This window comes from Schistocerca gregaria, chromosome 2, assembly GCF_023897955.1.
Source record: "Schistocerca gregaria isolate iqSchGreg1 chromosome 2, iqSchGreg1.2, whole genome shotgun sequence".
Lineage (NCBI taxonomy): Eukaryota > Metazoa > Arthropoda > Insecta > Orthoptera > Acrididae > Schistocerca > Schistocerca gregaria.
In genome coordinates, this window is record NC_064921.1 from 582,835,380 (window position 1) to 582,858,533 (window position 23,154).

Here is a 23,154-nt window from a genome sequence, read left to right on the forward strand (position 1 = left end):
TACACCCCAATTACCTTAAAGTATAGAAGCTCTGTAAATGAAGGGAATATTTTCCATGAAGGGAACCTCTAGTAATTAATAAAATACGAAAATCTATTATTGTAATTTCGCATATGAGAAGTTATACTTGAATAAAATAACTGATACAAACTAATATAGAATTGTACTTGCTGTTCTGGACCCAACATAAGTTTATATATGTATTTTCAGTTTTTATATGTTAATTTTAATTGTTACTTCATTAAAAAAATCACTTTAAACAATGCCGAGGCTTGTTAATAAAGTATAAATAGTTACAGCCATATTGGCATAGGGGGTCAGTACTTTGTGTGTATTTGGCCAGAAAGCATGTAGCTTGCTGAGCATAATTCATTTCAATATTAGAAGTATGTTCCAACTTGTTTCAGATCTGTCAAGATGCTTTTATTTACTTTGAGATCATAATAAAAATTCAGCTGAAACAATATACTGGATTAAATATGGTTTTTACTTTATAGTTTAGAACCCACATTTGCTGTTTTCCAGGACTTCCACTGTGACAGATCACCAGCTACAATGAATATTTTAACTTAAATCAAAATTAATTCATAGTAATGTTTTATACCTCAAAGTCAGCGTATGTTGTAGAAGCAATGCTCTCGTCATGCATGTGCATGACACTTGGTTGGCTTTTCAGGGTGTGAGTAGTACCAGTATTCTGTAGATGACCATTCTCCGTAAGAGGAAAGAGAGTTCGAGTCACCTGCAAAGAAAACATTTTGCAATTCAGTGAGAGTGGGCATTGCCTGCAGGGGAAACATCAGCTGTTGAAATTAAGTTTTTCAGGACAGCTACAAGTCGCAGTCAGTATGTTTTAGTCTAAGTACTGGGTTATTCGTAAGTACCTCCACAGTCCCAGAGGACAGCTGTGCAAAAAATACAAGATGTACAGAAAAATGACACTTCAGTAGGCAGAGCATCTCTCCAAGTTTATAAATCACACTACAGGTATTCTATATGGGCATTGTTTGAAACACAGCAAATGTCAGTAGGGTAGACATTATTGCCGTTCCTGTTCCAACACACCATAGTACAGATCAGTGGCCACATCAGTCATTCTTCCTTACAAGTATTCCAAATTAAGTGCCAGTAGAAACAGGAAGAAATGTCCTTTGACATAAGCCCATAAGGAAAAAATCACGCAGAATTAAATTAGGCGACCGTGGCGACCACTGAACAAGAAGAGAAGCATGTTCAATCCAATCCAGGCAGTCTGGCACAGAGGTAATCAGAAATGTCTGAAAGAAAGTGTGATGGAGCACCGTCTTCTTGAAATATGAAGTCTCCACGGTTTTGCTTTAATTGTGGCATAAGCCATTGTTGCAGCATCTGCAGGTACACTAAACCAGTTACAGTTTAAAAGAAAACTATACTCCACCCTAACAGGCCATGAAGGTCCATGTCGTCCTCAGTTGAGAGGTGTCACTGGATGCGGATATGGAGAGGCATGTGGTCAGCATACCTCTCTCCTGGCTGTATGTCAGTTTATGAGACCAAGTTACAGTTAAAGGCAAAGAAAAATGGTCCACAAGCTTCTGAAGATGACATGGAACAAAATATCTTAATTTAAGGTGATTCACGAATGTATTCCACAAACTAGAGTGGATGTTCTGTGCCCCAAACTTGCATGTTATGACAGTTACCTTTTAATCAACTCAAGTGAAGAAAAAAAAAAAAAAAAAAAAAAAAAAAAAAAAAAAAAAAAAAAAGTGTATACATACTGTGTTTAGATTTTATGCAGTGTACTGCAGTGTCAGTCCTCAAACATATCGATCGGAGTCAGTTGTTTTGCTTTCTACATTACTTTTTGTGCATTTGCTTGATAATGAGCAGCTGTGTATGGTCACAATCAGGATACCACTCCATCCATATTGGTGCAGTGTCCAGACATTCAAATGCCTCACCAGCTGACAGACCTGCATCTGGTTCAGCGATAATGTAAGAATCCTGGCTATAAGATTTTCTCTCACACTTCGAATGATTTCAGCGTTACTGGTTTCAGAATCATGAAAAGAGGTTGTATACATGGAAGAACCCTGGAGATACTAAAAGGGATTAGATAGATTATATAATGGGAAGACAGAGATTTTGGAACCAGGTTTTAAATTTTAAGACATTTCCAGGGGCAGATGTGGACTCTGACCACAATCTATTGGTTATGAACTGTAGATTAAAACTGAAGAAACTGCAAAAAGGTAGGAATTTAAGGAGATGGGACCTGGATAAACTGAAAGAACCAGAGGTTGTACATAGTTTCAGGGAGAGCATAAGGGAACAATTGACAGAAACAGGGGAAAGAAATACAGTAGAAGAAGAATGGGTAGCTTTGAGGGATGAAGTAGTGAAGGCAGCAGAGGATCAAGTAGGTAAAAAGACGAGGGCTAGTAGAAATCCTTGGGTAACAGAAGAAATATTGAATTTAATTGATGAAAGAAGAAAATATAAAAATGCAGTAAATGAAGCAGGCAAAAAGGAATACAGTCATCTCAAAAATGAGATCGACAGGAAGTGCAAAATGGCTAAGCAGGGATGGCTAGGGGACAAATGTAAGGATTTAGAGGCTTATCTCACTAGGGGTAAGATAGATACTGCCTACAGGAAAATTAAAGAGACCTTTGGAGATAAGAGAACCACTTTTATGAACATCAAGAGCTTAGATGGAAACCCAGTTCTAAGCAAAGAAGGGAAAGCAGAAAGGTGGAAGGAGTATATATAGGGTCTATACAAGGGCGATGTACTTGAGGACAATATTATGGAAATGGAAGAGGATGTAGATGAAGATGAAATGGGAGATACGATACTGCGTGAAGAGTTTGACAGAGCACTGAAAGACCTGAGTCAAAGAAGGCCCCAGGAGTAGACAACATTCCATTGGAACTACTGACGGCCTTGGGAGAGCCAGTCCTGACGAAACTATACCATCTGGTGAGCAAGATGTATGAGACAGGCGAAATACCCTCAGACTTCAAGAAGAATATAATTCCAATCCCAAAGAAAGCAGGTGTTGACAGTTGTGAAAATTACCGAACTACTAGTTCAATAAGCCACAGCTGCAAAACACTAACTCGAATTCTTTACAGAAAAATGGTAAAACTAGTAGAAGCCGACCTCGGGGAAGATCAGTTTGGATTCCGTAGAAATACAGGAACACGTGAGGCAACACTGACCTTACGACTTATCTTAGAAGAAAGATTAAGAAAAGGCAAACCTACGTTTCTAGCAATTGTAGATCTAAAGAAAGCCTTTGACAATGTTGACTGGAATACTCTCTTTCAAATTCTAAAGGTGGCAGGGGTAAAATACAGGGAGCGAAAGGCTATCTACAATTTGTACAGAAACCAGATGGCAATTAGAAGAGTCGAGGGACATGAAAGGGAAGCAGTGGTTGGGAAGGGAGTGAGAGTGTTGTAGCCTCTCCCCGATGTTATTCAATCTGTATATTGAGCAAGCAGTAAAGGAAACAAAAGAAAAATTCGGAGTAGGTATTAAAATCCACGCAGAAGAAATAAAAACTTTGAGGTTCGCCGATGACATTGTAATTCTGTCAGAGACAGCAAAGAACTTGGAAGAGCAGTTGAACGGAATGGACAGTGTCTTGAAAGGAGTATGTAAGATGAACATCAACAAAAGCAAAACGAGAATAATGGAATGTAGTCGAATTAAGTCGGGTGATGCTGAGGGAATTAGATTAGGAAGTGAGACTATTAAAGTAGTAAAGGAGTTTTGCTATTTGGGGAGCAAAGTAACTGATGATGGTCGAAGTAGAGAGGATATAAAATGTAGGCTGGCAATGGCAAGGAAAGCGTTTCTGAAGAAGAGAAATTTGTTAACATCGAGTGTAGATTTATGTGTCAGGAAGTCGCTTCAAAAAGTATTTGTAAGTAGTGTACCCATGTATGTAAGTGAAACATGGACGATAAATAGTTTGGGCAAGAAGAAAACAGAAGCTTTCGAAATGTGGTGCTACAGAAGAATGCTGAAGATTAGATGGGTAGATCACATAACTAATGAGGAAGTATTGAATAGGATTGGGGAGAAGAGAAGTTTGTGGCACAACTTGACCAGAAGAAGGGATTGGTTGGTAGGACATGTTCTGAGGCATCAAGGGATCACCAATTTAGTACTGGAGGGCAGTGTGGAGAGTAAAAATCGTAGATGGAGACCAAGAGATGAATACACTAAGCAGATTCAGAAGGATGTAGGTTGCAGTAGGTATTGGGAGATGAAGAAGCTTGCACAGGATAGAGTAGCATGGAGAGTTGCATCAAACCAGTCTCAGGACTGAAGACAACAATATATATATATATATATATATATATATATATATATATATATATATATATATATATATATATATATATATATATATATATATATATATATTAAAAATAAAGATTCCAAGACTTACCAAGCGGGAAAGCGCCGGCAGACAGGCACAGGAACAAAACACACAAACACACACACAGAATTACAAGCTTTCGCAACTGGCAGTTGCTTCGTCAGGAAGGAAGGAAGGAAGGAGAGGGAAAAATGAAAGGGTGTGGGTTTTAAGGGAGAGGGTAAGGAGTCATTCCAATCCCGGGAGCGGAAAGACTTCCCTTAGGGGAAAAAAGGACAGGGAAGTCTTTCCACTCCCGGGATTGGAATGACTCCTTACCCTCTCCCTTAAAACCCACATCCTTTCATTTTTCCCTCTCCCTCCCTCTTATATATATATAAAGAAACTTCCACATGGGAAAAATATATTAAAAACAAAGATTCCAAGACCTACCAAGCGGGAAAGCGCCGGCAGACAGGCACATGAACAAAACACACAAACACACACACAGAATTACGAGCTTTCGCAACTGGCAGTTGCTTCGTCAGGAAAGAGGGAAGGAGAGGGAAAAATTAAAGGATGTGGGTTTTAAGGGAGAGGGTAAGGAGTCATTCCAATCCCGGGAGTGGAAAGACTTCCCTTAGGGGAAAAAAAGACAGGTGTACACACACACACACACACACACACACACACACACACACACACACACACACACACACACACACACACACACACACACACACACATTTAAAGGCAAAGAGTAAGGGCAGAGATGTCAGTCGAGGCGGAAGTACAGAGGCAAAGAAGTTGTTGAAAGACAGGTGAGGTATGAGCGGCGGCAACTTGAAATTAGCGGAGGTTGAGGCCTGGCGGATATCGAGAAGAGAGGATATACTGAAGGGCGAGTTCCCATCTCCGGAGTTCGGATAGGTTGGTGTTGGTGGGAAGTATCCAGATAACTCGGACGGTGTAACACTGTGCCAAGATGTGCTGGCCGTGCATCAAGGCATGTTTAGCCACAGGGTGATCCTCATTACCAACAAACACTGTCTGCCTGTGTCCATTCATGCGAATGGACAGTTTGTTGCTGGTCATTCCCACATAGAAAGCGTCACAGTGCAGGCAGGTCAGTTGGTAAATCACGTGGGTGCTTTCACATGTGGCTCTCCCTGTGATCGTGTACACCTTCCGGGTTACAGGACTGGAGTAGGTGGTGGTGGGAGGGTGCATAGGACAGGTTTTACACCGGGGGCGGTTGCAAGGGTAGGAGCCAGCGGGTAGGGAAGGTGGTTTGGGGATTTCATAGGGATGAACCAAGAGGTTACGAAGGTTAGGTGGACGGCGGAAAGACACTCTTGGTGGAGTGGGGAGGATTTCATGAAGGATGGATCTCATTTCGGGGCAGGATTTTAGGAAGTCGTATCCCTGCTGGAGAGCCACATTCAAGGTCTGATCCAGTCCCGGGAAGTATTCTGTCACAAGTGGGGCACTTTTGGGGTGGTTCTGTGAGAGGTTCTGGGTTGGAGGGGATGAGGAAGTGGCTCTGGTTATCTGCTTCTGTACCAGGTTGGGAGGGTAGTTGCGGGATGCGAAAGCTGTTTTCAGGTTGTTGGTGTAATGGTACAGGGATTCAGGACTGGAGCAGATTCGTTTGCCACGAAGGCCTAGGCTGTAGGGAAGGGACCGTTTGATATGGAATGGGTGGCAGCTGTCATAATGGAGGTACTGTTGCTTGTTGGTGGGTTTGATGTGGACGGATGTGTGCAGCTGGCCATTGGACAGATGGAGGTCAACATCTAGGAAAGTGGCATGGGATTTGGAGTAGGACCAGGTGAATCTGATGGAACCAAAGGAGTTGAGGTTGGAGAGGAAATTCTGGAGTTGTTCTTCACTGTGAGTCCAGATCATGAAGATGTCATCAATAAATCTGTACCAAACTTTGGGTTGGCAGGCTTGGGTAACCAAGAAGGCTTCCTCTAAGCGACCCATAAATAGGTTGGCATACGAGGGGGCCATCCTGGTACCCATGACTGTTCCCTTTAATTGTTGGTATGTCTGGCCTTCAAAAGTGAAGAAGTTGTGGGTCAGGATGAAGCTGGCTAAGGTGACGAGGAAAGAGGTTTTAGGTAGGATGGCAGGTGATCGGCGTGAAAGGAAGTGCTCCATTGCAGCGAGGCCCTGGACGTGCGGGATATTCGTGTATAGGGAAGTGGCATCAATGGTTACAAGGATGGTTTCCGGGGGTAACAGACTGGGTACGGATTCCAGGCGTTCGAGAAAGTGGTTGGTGTCTTTGATGAAGGATGGGAGACTGCATGTAATGGGTTGAAGGTGTTGATCTACGTAGGCAGAGATACGTTCTGTGGGGGCTTGGTAACCAGCTACTATGGGGCGCCAGGATGTTTGGGTTTGTGAATTTTAGGAAGTAGGTAGAAGGTAGGAGTGCGAGGTGTCGGTGGGGTGAGGAGTTTGATGGTGTCAGGTGGAAGGTTTTGTAGGGGGCCTAAGGTTCTGAGGATTCCTTGAAGCTCCGCCTGGACATCAGGAATGGGATTACCTTGGCAAACTTTGTATGTAGAGTTGTCTGAAAGCTGACGCAGTCCTTCAGCCACATACTCCCGACGATCAAGTACCACGGTCGTGGAACCCTTGTCAGCCGGAAGAATGATGATGGATCGGTCAGCTTTCAGATCACGGATAGCCTGGGATTCGGCTGTGGTGATGTTGGGAGTAGGATTAAGGTTTTTCAAGAAAGATTGAGAGGCAAGGCTGGAAGTGAGAAATTCCTGGAAGGTTTGGAGAGGGTGATTTTGAGGAAGAGGAGGTGGGTCCCGCTGTGATGGAGGACGGAACTGTTGCAGGCAGGGTTCAATTTGGATAGTGTCTTGGGGAGTTGGATCATTAGGAGTGGGATCAGGATTGTTTTTCTTCGTGGCAAAGTGATATTTCCAGCAGAGACTACGAGTGTAGGACAGTAAATCTTTGACAAGGGCCGTTTGGTTGAACCTGGGAGTTGGGCTGAAGGTGAGGCCTTTGGATAGGACAGAGGTTTCGGATTGGGAGAGGGGTTTGGAGGAAAGGTTAACTACTGTGGTTCCAGATTGTGTTGACTAGAATTTTGAGTTGTTGGGGGGGAGTGGAGCTGGAAGTGGGAGATTGAGTAGATGGGAGAGACTGGGTCTGTGTGCAATGAGAGGAGGTTGAGGTTTGTCGGAAAGGTTGTGGAGGGTGAGTGAGTTGCCTTTCCGGAGGTGGGAAACCAGGAGATTGGATAGTTTTTTGAGGTGGAGGGTGGCATGTTATTCTAATTTGCGGTTGGCCTGTAGGAGGATGCTATGTACAGCCGGTGTGGATGTGGGAGAGGTAAGATTGAGGACTTTGATTTGGGATAGGAGTTGACGGGTGTGTTCATTGGCCGAGTCTATGTATAGGTGAAAGTTCCACTTTGTATTCATCTTCCATTTTTCCGTAATCTACCATACATTTTATCCTGCCTAATTATACTCAATAATACGTAATTTACTTCCAAACCATAACCTAAAATTTTCAACATAACCGCTGCTATAAAATCCATTGTTCCAGGTTTACAAACATTTTGTGTAAACTCGTGAATACTATTTCACAGCTTCAGTTCCTTTCACCCATTACACAACCATCTCAGTTTTTTTTCCAACAACTTTCGTTTTATTTCCATTCCCGTTTTTTTCACAAAACCGATCTTTTTTAGCAGCTTCCCACAGGTTTACACGTTATTATTTCTTCATCAAACAATTGTTAGCCTCATTATCATAACCTGCCAGTACATAACCAGTCCTTTGAATACATTTACACACGTATTCTTCGAGATTTTATTCGAAAATTTTTTTTCGAAATTTTTTTTTTCGCAAATTATTTTTTTGAAACTTTTTTCGAAAAAATTTTTTTCGAAATTTTCTTGAATTTCCCCACCCTTTAACGTGATCTGGAGACAACATAACTACCCAACCTTTGCACCCATTGTTGTTCACCAACCTAAGTTCAGCACATGATCAACATAGCTCATCTCAAACCAACACTTTTTCGACTTTTTTCACACCTTTATCTCTCCCTATATAAATCTCTCTTTACTTTCACTTTAACCTCATATTACCCTTTCCACCTACTAATACCATGTCAACCTCACAACATCCCTACAACGACCCCATTAAATTTTATTTACATTCCCTCCGCAAACATGCCTTCACCCTAGCCAGATTACGCTCCCATATTTTATTTACTCAGGCTTGTCTGACATTTGGCATTACTCCCAAAGGCCTCACACTTAAAGTTCCCATCTCTGGCTGCAATCCTTCTTTCCATCAGTCCTTATACCAGTTCCAAACAGCACAATCCATAGCCCTCACCCGCCTAATCCTTCACCTATACATCGACTCGGCCAATGAACACACCCGTCAACTCCTATCCCAAATCAAAGTCCTCAATCTTTCCTCTCCCACATCCACACCGGCTGTACATAGCATCCTCCTACAGGCCAACCGCAAATTAGAACAACATGCCACCCTCCACCTCAAAAAACTATCCAATCTCCTGGTTTCCCACCTCCGGAAAGGCAACTCACTCACCCTCCACAACCTTTCCGACAAACCTCAACCTCCTCTCATTGCACACAGACCCAATCTCTCCCATCTACTCAATCTCCCACTTCCAGCTCCACTCCCCCCCAACAACTCAAAATTCTAGTCAACACAATCTGGAACCACAGTAGTTAACCTTTCCTCCAAACCCCTCTACCAATCCGAAACCTCTGTCCTATCCAAAGGCCTCACCTTCAGCCCAACTCCCAGGTTCAACCAAACGGCCCTTGTCAAAGATTTACTGTCCTACACTCGTAGTCTCTGCTGGAAATATCACTGCCACGAAGAAAAACAATCCTGATCCCACTCCTAATGATCCAACTCCCCAAGACACTATCCAAATTGAACCCTGCCTGCAACAGTTCCGTCCTCCATCACAGCGGGACCCACCTCCTCTTCCTCAAAATCACCCTCTCCAAACCTTCCAGGAATTTCTCACTTCCAGCCTTGCCTCTCAATCTTTCTTGAAAAACCTTAATCCTACTCCCAACATCACCACAGCCGAAGCCCAGGCTATCCGTGATCTGAAAGCTGACCGATCCACCATCATTCTTCCGGCTGACAAGGGTTCCACGACCGTGGTACTTGATCGTCGGGAGTATGTGGCTGAAGGACTGCGTCAGCTTTCAGACAACTCTACATACAAAGTTTGCCGAGGTAATCCCATTCCTGATGTCCAGGCGGAGCTTCAAGGAATCCTCAGAACCTTAGGCCCCCTACAAAACCTTCCACCTGACACCATCAAACTCCTCACCCCACCGACACCTCGCACTCCTACCTTCTACCTACTTCCTAAAATTCACAAACCCAAACATCCTGGCGCCCCACAGTAGCTGGTTACCAAGCCCCCACAGAACGTATCTCTGCCTACGTAGATCAACACCTTCAACCCATTACATGCAGTCTCCCATCCTTCATCAAAGACACCAACCACTTTCTCGAACGCCTGGAATCCGTACCCAGTCTGTTACCCCCGGAAACCATCCTTGTAACCATTGATGCCACTTCCCTATACACGAATATCCCGCACGTCCAGGGCCTCGCTGCAATGGAGCACTTCCTTTCACGCCGATCACCTGCCATCCTACCTAAAACCTCTTTCCTCGTCACCTTAGCCAGCTTCATCCTGACCCACAACTTCTTCACTTTTGAAGGCCAGACATACCAACAATTAAAGGGAACAGTCATGGGTACCAGGATGGCCCCCTCGTATGCCAACCTATTTATGGGTCGCTTAGAGGAAGCCTTCTTGGTTACCCAAGCCTGCCAACCCAAAGTTTGGTACAGATTTATTGATGACATCTTCATGATCTGGACTCACAGTGAAGAACAACTCCAGAATTTCCTCTCCAACCTCAACTCCTTTGGTTCCATCAGATTCACCTGGTCCTACTCCAAATCCCATGCCACTTTCCTAGATGTTGACCTCCATCTGTCCAATGGCCAGCTGCACACATCCGTCCACATCAAACCCACCAACAAGCAACAGTACCTCCATTATGACAGCTGCCACCCATTCCATATCAAACGGTCCCTTCCCTACAGCCTAGGCCTTCGTGGCAAACGAATCTGCTCCAGTCCTGAATCCCTGTACCATTACACCAACAACCTGAAAACAGCTTTCGCATCCCGCAACTACCCTCCCAACCTGGTACAGAAGCAGATAACCAGAGCCACTTCCTCATCCCCTCCAACCCAGAACCTCTCACAGAACCACCCCAAAAGTGCCCCACTTGTGACAGAATACTTCCCGGGACTGGATCAGACCTTGAATGTGGCTCTCCAGCAGGGATACGACTTCCTAAAATCCTGCCCCGAAATGAGATCCATCCTTCATGAAATCCTCCCCACTCCACCAAGAGTGTCTTTCCGCCGTCCACCTAACCTTCGTAACCTCTTGGTTCATCCCTATGAAATCCCCAAACCACCTTCCCTACCCGCTGGCTCCTACCCTTGCAACCGCCCCCGGTGTAAAACCTGTCCTATGCACCCTCCCACCACCACCTACTCCAGTCCTGTAACCCGGAAGGTGTACACGATCAAAGGGAGAGCCACATGTGAAAGCACCCACGTGATTTACCAACTGACCTGCCTGCACTGTGACGCTTTCTATGTGGGAATGACCAGCAACAAACTGTCCATTCGCATGAATGGACACAGGCAGACAGTGTTTGTTGGTAATGAGGATCACCCTGTGGCTAAACATGCCTTGATGCACGGCCAGCACATCTTGGCACAGTGTTACACCGTCCGAGTTATCTGGATACTTCCCACCAACACCAACCTATCCGAACTCCGGAGATGGGAACTCGCCCTTCAGTATATCCTCTCTTCTCGATATCCGCCAGGCCTCAACCTCCGCTAATTTCAAGTTGCCGCCGCTCATACCTCACCTGTCTTTCAACAACTTCTTTGCCTCTGTACTTCCGCCTCGACTGACATCTCTGCCCTTACTCTTTGCCTTTAAATATGTGTGTGTGTGTGTGTGTGTGTGTGTGTGTGTGTGTGTGTGTGTGTGTGTGTGTACACCTGTCTTTTTTTCCCCTAAGGGAAGTCTTTCCACTCCCGGGATTGGAATGACTCCTTACCCTCTCCCTTAAAACCCACATCCTTTAATTTTTCCCTCTCCTTCCCTCTTTCCTGACGAAGCAACTGCCAGTTGCGAAAGCTCGTAATTCTGTGTGTGTGTTTGTGTGTTTTGTTCATGTGCCTGTCTGCCGGCGCTTTCCCGCTTGGTAAGTCTTGGAATCTTTGTTTGAGCCATGGATGACAGTCAACAGGCAAATTCCATATCCCTAGGTTTTTACAAAGTGTTTGACATGGTGTCCTGCTGTAAACAATTAACAATGGTCTGCACGTACAGACTAAGTCCCCAGATGTATGAGTGGCTCAAAGACATTTTAAGCAGTAGAGCCCAATATGCTGCCCTGGACAGATAATCTTTTTCAGAGACAAGGCTGTCATCAACAGCACCTAAAGAAACATGATACGACTGATCTTGTTTTCTGTATGTATGAAGGATCTGATTGATGAGGTGAGCAACAATCTGTGACTGTCTACTAAAAGCAGTGTCGCTGAGTGATCGTAGGAGGATACAGGATGACTGACAGAATTTATGTTTGGTGTAATGAATTGTGGCTTGCTATGGATATAGAAGAATGTAAATTCATGCAGAGGAGTAAGAAAAACAATCCTATAATGTTTGAGAACAGTTTTAGTGGTGTGCTGCTGACACAGTTATGTTCATTAAATATCTAGACGTAAGACTGCTAAGTGATATGAAACAGAAAGAGCATGTAATGTTCGTAGTAGGAAGGCAAATGATTGAATTGGGTTTATTGGGAGAATTTTTGAGAAGTGCTGCTCATTCATAAAGGTTTCATGTACGACATAAATGCAACACAATTTTGAGTACTGCAACAAATTTTGGTTGTATCAGCAAGTCAAAGGTGTGCTGCAAGATTTGATGCCAGTACACTGAATCAACATGCAAGTATTATGGAGATGCTTCGTGAACTCAAATAAGACTTCTTGGGGGGGACAAAAACATTCTTTTCACAAACCACTACTGAGGAAATTTAGAGAACCGACATTTATGGTTGACTGCAAAACCATTCTAATGCCACCAATGCACATTTCGCTTAAGGACAGTGAAGGTAATGTAAGAGAAATTAGGGCTTGTACTAGGGATGGCAGTTACCATTGAAACAACCAGTTTTCGATGATATCACCCCCCCCCCCCCCCAATGCTAATTTAGCCAGACTGTTAAGAATTGCTCTCAATAACCAAATAACTGGTTTCTGAAATAAGCCACTTTCAATTTTTTGCTCCTATTATTTCCTGGAATAAATGTAGTAATCAAATAAAGATCGAATATTTTTTACTCTCTCAATTTCAAGATACATAGACTCAAAATATTAAATAGGTAAATAAAACTAAATCTGTCTACCATGCACTGCTATTCCTGAAAAGCCTTAAGTGGTTGAATACTATAAAAATACACCAGTATTCTAATATTCATCAAATTTTTGGAAACACACTGCTTACAAATCACATTGTAATTAGAGGTCATGTCAGTATTTGGGCATTGTGAATAGTCTGCAAGAAATAGTGGGAACTGAGGTTAAGAAGTCAGTTCTTAATGCTAATTTGTCCGTTTTCAAGGGCTACAAGCAGATAAGTGCACAAGTTTAGATCAGCTACTTTATTTTTACTTTACATTATGAATAAATAGTCGTTAAGTTTTTAATCTATTACTGTTACCATAATCTCCTTCCTCTTTTATTATTTCATAGAAAAGACAGACAAATCTTTAATCTTTTAAAGCAAACGAAGCAATGCACTTAACTGTTACAGCACTCTGTAAAAATATTTCCAGATTAGAGTTGGTGTCATTCTGCAGTAGAACGGATGTCCAGGAACCACAATGAGAAACTACCATATAGGCCAGGTGGGAGCAAGTCCAGCACACTGCACGTAGACACATACCTTAAGCCACGACACATGGCAATGGGGGCATTATTGGCTCAGCAATGCTGTTCTAATTCTTATCTCTTATGTTTGTTGCTTCTTTCTGTATGCATTATTATTAAAACAACACAGATCACTTTTCTCTTTTTCTGTAATAATACTATATTTCAAAATAATCCAAAGTTTACATATAAAAACTACTTACTTTCTAATAAAAGTCTATTTAAAAAATAATTCTAGCACTATTGCTATTTCAATTTTTTTACTCGGTTATTAGTAAAACGTAAGAAATACCTACTATAACAGACACCAAACAAATACTGAAAAATACTGGTTATTTGGCACTAAAATACTGGTATTTGTTTTAACCGGTTGGTTTATCCCATCCATTACTCGTATAGAGGCATATAGATAGTGGTTTTTCCCTTACTCTGTCTGAATGGCACCCTCTGTTATGCATCGTATGCTGATTTGCAGAAAATTATGTAGATATACAGCCATGTTGTACAGTTAAGTGACTATTTAATAAAATAGACAGAAGAGAGGGATCTTTTTATCAGCTTTTATATCTTTTTCATATGTTGGAAAACTAATTATTTCATGAATCTTTTATTTAATAGATTCGGGAACATCCCTGTCATTCTGAACTCACTTTCTAACCACAACCCTGTCACAGCAGGTGCCTAATGAATTCAGGTAAGCAGTGCAGGCAACACTGGATTTTTTTACTACAATTTTATTGCTACTTTTGGGATAACCAACTTCTTTACAACAGACAACATATTTGCCAGTGGCATTATATCAACTAAACCACACAAGGTACAGTGTAATTTATAAAAATGTCTTTCCACCAAAAATTAATTTTTCAGATGACTATATGAATTTTGGCTACCTTTATGTTTTTGCTTCTGTTTATTATTGGAGTCACTTTTGAACTTGAAGAGCAAGTTGCCACACCAGCTTTCCTTTTGATTGGTGGCCTGAATTCTGTCTCTGCACCCCGTGTTTTCTGAAACATAATACAAGGAGATTTATTAACAGTTAGACCTTCTGATTACTTGTAATTTCCATATAACAATAGCTTACTGAATGTTGGATAACAATAAAGAACTCTTGTGCTCACTTACTAAATTATATCCTTAAATTTCAGGTCATATCAATCATGATTATAGACATGGGACTAATTATATTGGTTGAAACATCTCATAGAGGGAAACAGTGAACAACTGGATGCAATGCGCTGACAAGAGAGCCATTCAGCTACAGAAATAATTCTAAATTTGAGACATGAGACAAGTGAATGGCTAAGATACAGAGAAAACAGAAATGGAAATAACATTTTGTGATCTATGCATAAGTACAAGGTTCAACAAATATACAGCACAGCTAAGCAAAGTACACACAGGATGATGAGAGCAACACTGTGCCATGTCGTACCAAGATATGTGAAAGAAGAAGCTGGTCACACACAGAGCATGGGTAGAAAATGAACCATCAATATAATTCTCCTTCACAGAGCAGAAATATCCATGTATATGGAACAATATGGTCTTAGTGTTATTGATAAAGTAGGTATGATATGACTTCAACATTGTTTTAAGTTACTTATGCTTAACATTTAAATAGGACTCCTCTCTATGAAGAGTTTGCATAAGAATCTCAACCTCTCTAAAGATTTGTGGTAGCAACTGACAAGATGTTACACAAAAGATCCCTGCCTTCAAGTGAACATATCACACCATATGATTGTGCTCTTTGTTTTGTTGCTGATAGCAATGTGAAAGTAAAGTACCTGTCCTTTAACCCCATTTAATCAACAACGGCTGGAAGGATTTTTGGTAGTATCATCATGTACTGAAGCTGCAACACCTTGATATAAATATGTACCGTATTTACTCTAATCTAAGCCGCACTCAAATCTAAGCCGCACCCGAAAAATGAGACTCTAAATCGAGGAAAAAAAAATTTGCCCGAATCTAAGCCGCACCTGAAATTTGAGACTCGAAATTCAAGGGGAGAGAAAAGTTTTAGGCCGCACCTCCAAATCGAAACAAAGTTCGTCCATTGTAATATGAGACACAATTTAGGTCGAATGAATGACGATACAGCTACAGTAGTTTGGTTCGAGTCGTAAGCTTAGAAGTTAAGCTTTATAAGGTAGCCACTGCTATGCGTTAGGCGCTCCGTCCGTATTTATACGGGTACCCTTCCTTTTTCATGTGCTTCATCTATTTTGAATTCATTACTTTTTTTTTTTTATCTTATAAGTAGGTGTAGGTGTTTACGTCACTCTAAACTGAAAATGCATTACTGTACTGTGTCATGCATTGTTTGTCGCATTCTGATTATGAGTGTTTATGGCCTATCGCCGCTCGCGGCATGGCTTGCTTTTGTGCGCGCTACCGCCGCTTACAGGGACAGAGGAATCTGTCTCATTAGGAAACAATAGCAAGAGCCTGCTATTTGTTGTTCCTTACACTGCTTCTTTCTTTGATAATGATCAAAAGGAACCAAATAATAGGCTGCATATGATGGAAGATGTTCTGAACAAGAGTTTAGCGAAAAATTTTCTCCGTTTGAAAATCTTTGCAGACACATCTCTTTTGTACATTATATTCTGCACAGAAATTAGAGTCGTTTTAGATTTAAATATCTAGTTAATTGCCGTGCTTCATTTCTGACTATTACTATTAGGCATACGAATATAAACATGACATGATATGTATATTCTTCCGCGTTTGCTGTTGTCTCACTCTAGTTTCGTAGTTTGTTAGGCAGACAGGATTTAAATGAGATAGCAACAAACACGAAACAAATACATGGCAAAATGTTTGTATTTGAATTATTCTTATGGTGAAAAGAATACTGCCTGTGATTCACAATTCATAAAAATTCCTATTAGCAACCATGTTTTCTCACAGGTAGGAAAAAATTCAGAACGTAGAGTTGGCGATATTGACAAACATCCCAAACAGTCTTGCCAGTCGGATTTTCGTAGTACATTGAAATGCTGTTACATTCGAAGATGAACAATATGGAATTTGTATTTACTTCGTTGGATAATGTATGAAAATGCAGTGGTCGAAACTTGGGGCGGAGAAAAAAAAGCTCGTCTTCCACCTTTTTTAAAAATTTATTTACTGACGCAGAGGCTTTGGTGTCAGTATTAATCTTTGTGACTGCAAAGCATGCCTGTGTAGCGCTGCATATATTCGACAGCAGAAGTTAGCTGTCGCAGCACCTACCAAATTTTTCAGAACTTCCGCTTACTTTGCACTCGATTCTAAGCCGCAGGCAGTGTTTTGAATAACAAAAACCGACAAAAAAGTGCGGCTTCGATTCGAGTAATTGCGGTAACAAAGTGTGCAATATTTGGAGTCCATGCTGAAAAGCTGCCACTTGAGAAGCTTCATTGATTTACTGCACATTACATTTTGTAGCCCTTGGCAGTGAAAGTACTTCATGAAGTACCGCATACTTCTGACAGGCTCCTTTGCAAGAAAGTTACAAAAATAGAGTAACAACTCCTCTGCATAATTTTGTTCCAATTGAAATGTTCTACAAAAAAGCAGTTATCACTTTGGGAGGTACCATCCACCCAGTCTACCCAATAACCTAGTCCATCCCTATTTCACAACCACCTCAAATCCATTGGCACATGAGTCATACCCCTGTGGAAGCCCCAGATGCAAGATCTGGTAGGGCTATCTATGGAAACAGTTATGGCACATACCAACTCTGCAGCAGAATGAAATTTTCACTCTGCAGCAGAATATGTGCTGATATGAAACTTCCTGGCAGATTAAAACTGTGTGCTGGAACTAGACTTGAACTCAAGACCTTTGCCTCTTTGAGGCATCCTTTCTTCCAGGAGTGCTATTTCTGCAGGAGAGCTCCTGTGAAGTTTGGAAGGTAGGGGATGAGATGCTGGCAGAAGTAATTCTGTCAGGATAGGCCATGAGTTGCGCTTGGGTAGCATTGTTTGCAGAGCACTTCCCCGCAAAACGCAAAGGTCCTGAGTTTGAGTCTTGGTCTGGTGCACAGTTTTAATCTTCCAACAAGTTTCAGCTCTTGTGCAATTTCCGAACAGCAATTTATGAGAGCACATCATCAAAGAACTGGCCACCCAAATTTATGGATCCTACCAAAATGTGGTTACGAGCAGAGTTAACCACTCAGTGGCGGAACAGACTACAGAGCACAACATGCTTTGTTTCAATTCTGCTTCACAATTTGTGCTGTCTGTATTTGACCACCCCCCCCCCCCCCTTCAGCACCAGTTATTCCGAGGTAAATAGGTGAAAGGTCTTCTTCTTACACATCCTGCAACCCTCCTGGCTTCAATCTCTGCTAGGCCTCTGCCCCAGGACACTAACTTCCATCATACACCCACACCTTTCCTGCAGTATCTATCAACCAATCCACTCCACATCATCATCATTGTATGCTGCATGAACGTGTTGGCAGTGGAGCCTGTATCACATTCCTATCCTGTCTGCATGCTCCCTCTCCCTTCCAGCTGATAGACAGCCCTACTCCCTTCACCTGATATAAGCCCTCAGCCCAGCCGAGATACAGGTCCGAAGTGTACAGTCTTCTTGATGTGTTTTTATATTTCAAGACTCCCTACTCCATCAGGTCTTTGGACTGTCACACTGACAGTGTTCTAGAGAGTTTTCTACATCATAATAGGCTTTACTAGCTTCAAAACAATTTGGTTCCAACTACAGTATTTAGATAATATATAAGTTGTTATAGTGTCCATAAATTATCTTTAAAACTAAAGACTTAAATAACTTTAAAATTAACTAGATATTAATGAATGGTTTTCAGCACGTAATAAGATAACTCAAAGGGTTTTTCTTTTAAGCTTCCAGGTGACAATTTTGACACAAAATTCACTTGAAAACCCGATAATACGTGGACACCACAGGAGTGTTGGCTGCCATACAATCCTCTGACCTCCCACCACTAGACTTCTTCCTGTGGAGTATTGTACAGGATCTGATGTACCAAACTGAGGTTAGGGACCTGTAGGACATGATGGCATGCATTCACAATGCATTTAAACACGTCACCATGCAGATCTTGAACCACATGGGGAGAGAAAGAGATTTCCAACTAGACATCTGCACCACAGAGAGTGCACACACTGATGTGTATGAATGAGGAAACAAAATTTTGTGTTTTAGTTTATCACATGATGCAAACCATGTCTTAATATCTAGTATAGAGTTTTTGAAGTCTAAAGTTGTAAAGATAATTTACAGAAACCCTGCACTTCTGAATCATCCTGAGACTTCTATATCCAAAATATTTATCAAAAATGTTACAAAACATATACATATGTACTGTACTGACTCTTGCAATTTTCTTCTCCTCTTGATGTTTATTCCATTGGTCTTCAATGAGAGAGGACAGCTTCTGATCATAGAATAAAAATGGTTCATGGTTTGTTTCTTCATAACTCTTCACCAGGTGTGAAATTTCCTCTTCTATTTTTGGTAATTCCTGATGAAAAGTTTCAAGTTACACAAAGACAACACAAACATTGCAAGCACAACAATCAAATTAAAAAAGCACTGCATTCAAGTTAATGCAAATCATATATAATTTAGTATGGGATAACACAGTTACTCAAAGTGAGATGAGCAGTAATAATAAAAGTACAATACATGTTTCATCAACTAACAGGACCTAATAAATAGCCTCACAGGTTGGCAACATTGCTCTGTAACAATAAATTAACCTCAGTCAGGCTAAAAATGTTGGCTTTACCAGCATATTTAGCACATGATAAACACAACTGTGCCCCCTAACCAGTGACATCTGAAGGATCTGTGCCAGTCCTGGCTGTCTATATGCAAGATAGATTGATTTGTTCCCCTTACACGTTTATTACCTCATTTCAATGTTTACATGGTCTTTTTCAAAGTATTGCCCTCCTACTTGAATGCACTTTTTTATAGTCTCTCTGCCAGTTCTTTAACACATGGTACAGGCCATTCTTCGGTAGGTCCTTGAGAATTGCCTCACTTTTCTCGAGCATTGCTACAGAGTTCTCGAACTGACCTGAAACTTTGTCTTTAGTGACAGAAATGAAAAAGGATCAAAGAGTTCAAGATAAAGGCTTTAAGGCAGATGTGGTAACACATAATGCTAAATTGAGCCACAACTTTTTTGGGATGTGAGGCCGTTTCCTTGCAGTGTCCTCAGTTTAGACAGTAATGAAGTTTAGTATGCTGCTGTAAAAATATTGTGAGGGAGAACCGCATGCTGTTAAATCATTAATAACAACCCTGCACAGGGTAACAAATTCCACCGTTTTTGGTGTTGGAGAATCTGGTAATTTCCACACATTGGCCCGTTTTCCTTCAGAATCATAATGATGCAGCCATGACTCATCTTTAGTGATGATCGATTCCAGAAATGTGCCCTCTCATCAACAAAGAGAGGCAGCACCTCATGGCTTCTCTCCAACTGCACAGCCTTCTTTTTGGGAGTCAACAGACATGGCACCCCATGGGGACAAACTAGAGTCATACGGAGATGATCAAGCATACTTGGAGACACTGCCATATGGAATTTTGAACACTTTGCTGAGGTTACTTGACGTTATCCATTGGTCCTTACAGACAATCACAGCAGCTGTGTTAATGTTGGCTTCACTCACAACAGCAACCGAAGTACCAGGTCCACCTTGCTTAACAGGGACAAGTTGGTCTTCTTTGAAGTCCTTGAACCACCTAAACAATGTTGTACGATGTAGGGCATCTTTGCCGTATGCTTGCTGCATCTTTTTGTAAGTTTCAGTTGGCTCTATCGTTGAAACACAGACACTTATTGTGAAGTACTGCTCCTCTTGCATCGCCTCCATTGTCTGGTACTCAAACTGCAAAGAACTTCTACAAAATAGAGGATTACTACCAACCTACTGATACAAGAGTTCTGCTACTTATGAACATTATAAACAAAAACCCACTTTTCACATTTTCATTGTACAGCTAAAAAAACTATCAAGGAAGCTACAGGAAAAAAATCAGTCTCAGCCTTTGTTGATTAGCCCTGCAATTGTTTAGACACGCAATGGCAAGATCTATCCACTGCTAAGTCGGACAACACATTTCTAATCTGACACACTTTCACAAATTCAATCATTCAGCCAACCAACTAGCTCATAATGGTGAGGCAACTTGCTGTAAATGCAGTTAAGGAGCCCACAATTATTACTCTGTTATTGTTCTAAGTGTGTCTTAATTGTTCTCAATTATCCTGAGTGGACAGAGTATCCTGTAATTTAAGTGGACAAAAGATACAAAAACTCAAGAGAGAGAGGCAAATTACTGAGGGCAAGCTAAGTTTCAAGGAGGAACATAACCATAGATCTCTTCTGCATCCCTTATTACCAGCTATACAAAAAAGTGTATGTATAATTTCAGATGGGTTGACAGTATTACAAGAAACAACGGCTACTGAATGAGCTGTTATCTATTGTTGTTCCAGACAGGTTACAAAGATACCAATGGTACGACAGGCAGAACAAATTAAAAAATATTTGAATGCTTCAAGTAATGAAATTTCTATCACTAACACTGGAGGGCAAAGCAAATCTGTCCATTATGAGGGTGGTCTGAAAAGTTATTGACCTGATGATGAAAACGACAATTTATGCCTTCAAAGAAGTTTTGTTTTTCAACATGGTCTCCCCTAATATGAACAAATTTCAACCAGCAGTGCTGATCCTCCTGTCACTCACCCCCCCCCCCCCCCCCCCTCCTCTCTCTCTCGCTCTTCTCTTGCTGATATGTCTACCACCAAGCTGTATAATTAGAACTGGACCCTTATGCTGAAGCTATCACAAATTCCTAGGCCGCAAACCATCCAAATTATTGAAAATTTGTCTTGCAATCAACAGTTCAGACTTCTTATGATTCACCACATAACAGGTAGGTCAGTCCTGGTGTGGTGTGGTATGGTATGGTTAGAGACTCCCAATTCACCACCTCTGACCGCATATAATTGACTCTGTTCTTCTGTGGATTTGAACTCATATACCTGTTTCACTCAGTTCTCAAATAATAACTGAATGACAATATTGTTTACATTTTTTCATACACTTCTAATTATGTGCAGTGTGTTCGCAGCAAAGTTTATAGCTATACCTGGAGCTTTGAAATACACCAGAGCCCTAACAACTATGAATATCCTGTTGTACACGAGCTCTGAAGTGCCTGCAAATAATTGGTGAGCACTGCCCCAGAAATATTTTTGTCTTTAATATCCATAACCTTCTATTAGATGCCAAAGGCCTTGGTTCCTGTCAGAGCACTGAAGCTAAATGCTGTTGGGCTTGACTAACACTTTGATGTGTCATGATTTGGGTCTGCCAATTGCTTTAGGCTAGCAGGGTATGCTCAGTCCTTGTGAGTCCAATTGAGGAGCTACTTTATAGAGAAGTAGTAGCTCAAGTGACGAAAATGATTGGGAGGACGGTGTGCTGATCATATGCTGCTACTCCATAGCTGCATCCAGTGACACGTATTGGCTCAGCATGACACGGTGATCAATTGTTACTGTTGGTCTTTATGAGGTTTGTTTACGTGGAGTTTAGTTTTTATCAGATTTGGAGACGGGGTGACGAAACCAGACTTTTGGTTGGCTTTATACTGTCAGTTGTTGGAGGCTTGGAACACAGGTTGGTGTGCTCTGGTTTCTTTGAACAAATTGTGAGCAGCAAAGAGGACTACAACCATGTGCGAGTCCTCCCTTCAAGCTTCTTGCAGGGAATCTACTGTTCTGTTGGCTGACTCATGGCCACATCCTACGATGTACAGATCGACCCAACTATCAATGTGGTGCCAGTATGATCATGGCCCGCACACTATTGGACTGTGCTAATTTGGCCATCTTACGGTAAAAACTTAAACTTCCTGATACACTATCTCTGATACTAGCAGATGATGCCAACGTGACTGATGTGGTTTTATGTTTTACTTGTGATAATGGTTTCTACTCTTCTGTGACATTAGATGTATTAGCTTTGTTGGCCACTAGGGGGATTTGACGGGTGCCTCATCATCTCCTCAGGCCCATGGCTGTCCTGGTCAGCGGTCCAGTCTCTCTTCTGCCCTATACACTTTTTTTTTTATTAAAAAAAAAGAGTTGTTCTTATTGTTTTTACATCTGCCATTGGTTTACTGCCTCATCATCATCCTCTTCCTTTAATCAAATATACAGGGCCATAAACACACTGCCAGATGCACTTTTTATCCCATTCAAAATTCAGTGTTCCCCTGTTATACATACTTGGCTTCAGACAACTCTCTAATCCAATTACTTTGTGCACACTATTAGCACTATTGAGTTAGTATAATTGAGAGACATTACTTTAAGATGTTCATTATTGACTTCTAATGAATTGTGTTTTTATCTATAGCAACTGCAGAGGATCCATTTCGAGTTTTATGGTGTGCTACATCTAATTGCTTACCCAGTATACCGAAGGGATTCTCTAGCCAAAGTACTGTCTTGTGCACACTACATGTACACTACTGTCATAGTAGGCATTTCCAAAGGGTAGTGTCCACCTCTCTTATTAATGGTTAACCTACAACGATACACCCAGTTTCTTAGGTCAAGAAATTTGTACCTTAGACTGTAGAAGAATCACAAAGGGCAGGTTCAGTCCCAACAAGTGTAATGGCTCACACTTG

The 23,154-nt window shown here is 41.6% G+C and overlaps 1 protein-coding gene across 4 annotated transcripts in view; it reads right to left on the reverse strand.

Annotated features, from left to right (window-relative positions):
- Positions 1-23,154, reverse strand: part of LOC126333554 (protein regulator of cytokinesis 1-like) — a 159,005-nt gene that overhangs the window by 51,804 nt on the left and 84,047 nt on the right. For all 4 annotated transcript variants that reach the window (XM_049996745.1, XM_049996746.1, XM_049996747.1 and 1 more), the window contains exons 10-12: positions 18,803-18,952; positions 14,334-14,450; positions 605-742 (exon numbers count right to left, since the gene is read on the reverse strand). In XM_049996745.1, coding sequence (XP_049852702.1) covers positions 605-742; positions 14,334-14,450; positions 18,803-18,952 — 405 coding nt within the window. The remainder of the gene's footprint in view (positions 1-604; positions 743-14,333; positions 14,451-18,802; positions 18,953-23,154) is intronic.